The 5451-nt window shown below is 54.1% G+C and overlaps 3 protein-coding genes across 3 annotated transcripts in view; all 3 read right to left on the reverse strand.

The window, feature by feature from the left end:
* Nucleotides 1–745: 745 nt before the first annotated feature.
* Nucleotides 746–3073, reverse strand: DQ04_00261180 (hypothetical protein; the record flags this gene model as incomplete). The annotated part of the gene is made up of 1 exon (XM_009308589.1): nt 746–3073. The coding sequence occupies one exon, from the start codon at nt 3071–3073 to the stop codon at nt 746–748; it is 2328 nt and encodes a 775-aa protein (XP_009306864.1).
* A 928-nt stretch (nt 3074–4001) lies between these two features.
* On the reverse strand, nt 4002–5153 carry DQ04_00261190 (hypothetical protein; the record flags this gene model as incomplete). Its single annotated transcript, XM_009308590.1, has 1 exon — nt 4002–5153. The coding sequence occupies one exon, from the start codon at nt 5151–5153 to the stop codon at nt 4002–4004; it is 1152 nt and encodes a 383-aa protein (XP_009306865.1).
* Nucleotides 5154–5387: 234 nt separating this feature from the next.
* Nucleotides 5388–5451, reverse strand: part of DQ04_00261200 (hypothetical protein) — a gene marked incomplete at both ends in the record, with an annotated part of 2112 nt that continues 2048 nt past the window's right edge. The window contains one exon of the mRNA XM_009308591.1: nt 5388–5451. This exon is cut by the window's right edge and continues 2048 nt beyond it. Within this exon, the coding sequence (XP_009306866.1) occupies nt 5388–5451 (64 nt within the window).

The raw sequence follows: 5451 nt of genomic DNA on the forward strand, positions 1-5451 counted from the left end.
ACACACACACACACACACACACACACACAAGCAATCTACAAAGAGGCATGTATACAGGGGGAGAAGAGAAGCAAAGAAGAGGGGGAAGAAAAAGGGGTAGAGAAACATGAGTGTCGACTGCACTCAGGGAGCCGTGGACCGGCTCTGAGTCACTCATGGGGCACGATTGGAGCAAATACACACATGCACACTCATCAGGTACACGGAGCACGACAGTTGGGGAGGGAAGGTAAAAAAAAAAAAAAATCACACATGAAACGTTGTCCTCGCACAACAACAACAACAACAACAACACTACTGGGAAAGAGAAAAGTTGTTATAACAGCAGAAGCAAAATACTGGATGCCGTAGCTTTTCTCTTCTGGCTTTGCAACTAATAACACGAAAAAAAACGGGGGGAAGAGTGCCTTGACTGTGGTTCTCCTCCTCCCCCAAATCCTCTACGTCTCTCCCACACTCCCTCTCTCACGTTGCAGAAACAAAACAAACAAAGAAACAAAGAAAGGAACAAAAATAGGGAGATAAATCAAGACGGTCACATGCCGCGGTGCTTACGGACTTGAGATTGCATCATTGAGTCCCCTTTCCGGCATCTTTCCTCCTCTATATACTCAGCTCAGAGCCAGGCAGCCCCTACCCGTTTATAAATACATTTTACAAAAGTTGCTTAGCGCCTTAATCATCAACCCCATCATATCAGCAATTTACTTCCTTCTCGTTTTCATTTTTTTTTTCCAAAGTAACACTATTCGGAAGGAACTACCCCGTCAAGGTTACTCGGTAGTTTAGCCGATGGTGTCGTCATCGTTGGTGTTGATGTAGAGACAGCGTATGGCAAGCGGCTGAGTGGAATCTCACAGAAAGAACAGCCCACTTGCAGCATGCGTATAACAATTCTTGCAATATTTCTGGCATCATCAATTCCGCTGTGCAACCGGCCCTCAAAGGGACAGTGAAGGACGTCAAGCATTGCTTTTATCTTCCCTTGTTGACACTGGAAAAAGTGTGCAAAGAGACGCTTCACGTCGATCCACTGGTAAAACATACTGGGGAAACGAATCCCCTGCCGTGAAACACTGTGCTGGTACATGAACTCCCGCAAATCATTAGGACCATCCGTGACAAATACGATGCGAGAGCCGGGTGGAATTGTCTGGGCGTACCACCGCTCAAACTGCCTAATCACGTCATCTAGCGGTGCGGCGCTGTCAATGTCCTCTTGCCGAATGCCTGTCAAGCAGCGGCAGAAGTCGCTCAGTTGCGGCTGAACCTTGGGCTTCACAAAGCGGTGAAACTCAGCCACGACGCGCTGCAGCTTCACATCAACCACCACTACAGGAAACTCGATGATCTCGTGCAGGTACGACGGTGGAGCAGTTTCCTCGCAGGTTGCCTCAAAATCCAACACAAGCAGATAATCGAAAGGGCACTGTGAATGGCCCACTGCAGGATTCATGAAGGACAGCAGTGGCGAGACGGGACAACTCCAGCTGGTACGCGAGCGGCTGCCATAGTAGGTGGAAGATGTTGTATTCGAGTAGTGTGCCGCCGCCGCTGCGGCTGTGCGACGCCGCAACATTTCCTCACGCGACTCTAATTTAAATGGTACAGCGGGTGAAGACGACGAAGACGACATCGCTGGCGGTGTCGTCGACTTTTGCTCAGTCGTCGCCGCTGGTGAAGTTGTGGCTCGCTCCGGCTCCACCGCCACACTACCACCATTATTGTTAGGCGCCAGCAGCGGCGTGGACGGAAAGTATGGAGAAGCGGCAGGAGAGGACTTGGCGGGTGCCTCAAACACCGGTGCCGCAGAGCCACCGGAAAAATAATAAGGAGCGGCGCTTACCGAAGGGCTCGATGTGACGGAATGCAGCCGCGACTCGAAGGGAGCCGCATTGTGATTAAGTGTACTACCACCTCGACCAGCGCCTGTATCTGGCTGTTGTTGCTGATGTCTCTCCTGATGTTGTCGATTTTGCTGTCCTTCTTGCTGTTTTTGGAGCTTCGGCTGTGTGGACATCTCCTCTGCATATAGCGACGTCCACGGCCGTGCACGCCCCGAACTAGTGGACTGCGACGGTGGCAGTGTGACTTCAACGCTTGATAGTGGCTCCAAATTGTTTGGAACCGCCTCGCTATCCAGGCACCAGCCGTTTCCCAAGGCAGTGTCCAATACTGAGGCTAATTCGTCACGATTCTGCACAAGACGGCGCACCGTGTCGAAGTGCATCCTAATCTCCTCCCATTGCCTCTCAGTCGCAGACGGCGACGATCTGCCATTTTTGCCTTTTATATTGCCAGTGCCAGCATCTGCACTGTCACAGCCCGTATCCAACAGTGAAGATGTAGCGTCTCTTGACGCAGCACAATCTTCGTGGGATGAGAAGCCCCCAAGTGAAGCACCTGTTAAGGCAATTTCTCTCAGAGAACACAAAATCCTTGGGATGGAGTCCTCTTCCTCTGGGACAGGCTCAAAGGTACTTGGAGAAGGGAGAGGTCTCCCTTGGCTCGCGTTGCTCCCGTGATGAGTACTGCCGTTTAGGACCGCAGCACCTTTTCGAGCAGCATCAGCAACGGAGGGTGCCAGATGTGCGCTCTCCTCGCCCTTGCCTTTCTCGGTGAACTCCTTGTCTTGGTGTTGCCGCTGCTGAGGAGGAGGAGGAGGATGAGCATGATGGCCATGTCGCTGTTGCTCAACCCTCTGCCCCTGGTACGCCTGGAGAACGGCATCACCCGATGGTTTCTGCATCAACACCGAGAGCCATCGCATAGCGAGAGTCCTAGCTGTGCGACACCTTTCGCTTTTAGTATTTGTCTTGTCCTTCGCAGCGTGGCGGTGTCCACTGTGTATAGCACGCGTGGCCGTCCGCCTACAGGCTGTATTAGATGGCTTCCACGCTCCGCCTCCGTTTTCCTTGTGGGTGTTCGACGACGTATCGGAAGGACTGTCATCAGGGCAGGTCTTCTTCTCATTCGTGACATTACTGCTGGCGTTGTCAGTGTTGGTGAGACGGCTCACCAGCTCCCCCCGGGGTGAACGCGAGTGGCGGTGGCTCTCACCGTCCATGCTCATTCGTTGCTTTTCCGCTTGATATGGGTCCTTTCTTTTTTTTTTCTTGCTTCTGTCCTGGAGCTGTTCTTTTCTCGTCTTGTTTTGTATCAATTTTGAACGCTATTGTATTTCTAATTCTGTGTTCTTTGTCGTCTTGTTGTTTGTCGTCGTTGCTGCTGCGGTTGTCGTTGTAGCTGTTGATGCCGGAGGGATGTCCAGGCGAAACTGGACCCCTCTATGAAGGCAGCTCCCAACGATGTCTCCCGTCTCTATTTCCCTCGCACTCTCACAGCGATGTTGCTGCTTCGGATAACTCTGGCGTGCTCACACCGTGACAAACTCCACTCGCCCAGATGGTGTGTGTATTAGGAGCACGAGAATCCGAGCCACTCCACTCGCGCAGGTCAAAGGAAAAAGACTAAATGACGTCTGCAGCAGATATACGCGACGCGAAGATAAAGCAAGACGTGCAATGGCGTTTCTACCGTTTGCACGCGTGTTTGCGTTCTTGTATATGTCTGTATGAGGGTTCGTCTGTCGCAGCTGTCCCACAGCGCACCAGTGGCCCCCACCCCCCTACGTACTACCGTGCTGCTCCTATCCTTCGAAGCACGCGCGGGTGCAAAGAAACCGAAAAAGAAGAACGAAAGAAGCGACGTGATGCGGGCAACGGCACACAAGCACACACACAAATGGCACCAATGGTGGTAGCCCAAAACAAAACAAAAAAAAAAAGAACAGAAACGTACACGTGCCGGTCCATTGTGGTCCGCTTACTTTATTACACACGTCAGCATGTTTGGTGGCAGCGTGGGCCGAAAAAAAAAGGGGTGGTGTACGAGCTGCCCAGTCGTCACACACGCACACAAGGAGAGAAGCGCCACGCCACTTGCCTCGGCGTACAAACCGGACCACCCAGCAAAAAAAAAAACCCACAAACTCGCTGCCCTCACTGTAGTCGCCACCATTTCGACATCCTCGCGTAGACCAACACCGTCAGCATCGCCACGGCCACCACCGCCAGCACGCACACCGCCACCAGGCGACACCGAACGGCCTGCCGGCCACGGTGCAGGTGCTCCTCCATCTGCTTCAGTGCGGCGCCGCGAAACTTGTGCGGGTTCGCCTCGCGGTACTTCTGCACAGCCGCTTTGTGTTTCTCGCCGAAGCGGAAGTACTCCATACCGTAGCACTGCTTCGCTATGTCGTCCACAACGTCGGGGTCAAGCCTGCCACTGCCCTCCTCGCGGCGGTAAAGCGGGTAGCCGTCGAGCGCGTAGTGATAGTCGTCCTCCATCGGGATGGCGATGAGGAAGTTGAAGATGCATCCTTCCCGCATCATCGCCACGGCGAGACGTGCAATATTCGTCGCGTCGTCGAAGCCGCAGTGGGGGCGGCCGACGAACTGCAGCCGCATGCGCCGCAGCATCGAATCCAGCTTGATGGGCGCACCGCGGTTGAAATTGTGGGCAAAGGTCGTGCGTATGTCGAGGTACTCGTAGAAGATGCCGGGAAATCCCACGTGGTCGCGCAGAATGGAACACTCGTAGATGAACCTCTTGAAGTCCCACGGGCCGTCCGCGGCAAAGGCGACCTTGGCGCCGATGGGAATCGTCTCGCGGTACCACCGCGTGAACCGCTCCACCACCTCCGGTAGACCAGGCGCCTTGTCAACATCCTCCTGCGTGATACCCGTCAGAGACTTGCAGAAGTCCGAAAGCACAGGGTTACGCCACGGCTTCACGTAGGAGCGAAAGGAGCGCTTCGTGTCAACGAGGCCACGACGCACGTCAATCAGCACGCCGGGCAGCTCGATGATCTCGTGGGGGTAGTTTGTGCCGTCCCGTTCGCAGGTCGCCTCGACATCCACAACGATGATGTAATCAAAGAGCTGTTGGTCCAATGGGTTTGCCGCGTCATAGGTGTTGGCGTATTGGCGGCCGCGCTGCTGGTACGTCTGCTGCTGCTGCTGGTGGTGGTGGTGGTGCTGCTGCTGCGCTTTGCCGTTACGACTCTGCTTGGCGCGCCGCCCGTGCTGCAGCGCCTGCCGCTCTTTCCTCGCCACCCGTTGCGCCATGGCACGCTTCGTGTGAGATGGCATGGTCCCTGCAGCTACCTCGCCAAAGGACAGAAAGAGAAAACAAGTGGGGAGAGAAGAAGGAGATAGAAAGCGAGAGATTAATTGTTGTGTACGTAGGCAAGGTGATCTTTGGTTTGCGCCTTTGAACCTTTGAGTACTGTACTTGGCTAGCCGCCATCACCCTCTGCAGCCTCACAGCAACTGTTTTACATGTCCGTCGGAGCTCTCCCTTTCCTTCTTTGCATTCCCAAATTTTCAGACCGTCACGAAGCGACCCGTTCGTCTTCCGCAGGCGTACTTGTGTGTGTGTGTGTGTGTG

Source organism: Trypanosoma grayi (genome assembly GCF_000691245.1).
Source record: "Trypanosoma grayi strain ANR4 Tgr_26_V1, whole genome shotgun sequence".
Lineage (NCBI taxonomy): Eukaryota > Euglenozoa > Kinetoplastea > Trypanosomatida > Trypanosomatidae > Trypanosoma > Trypanosoma grayi.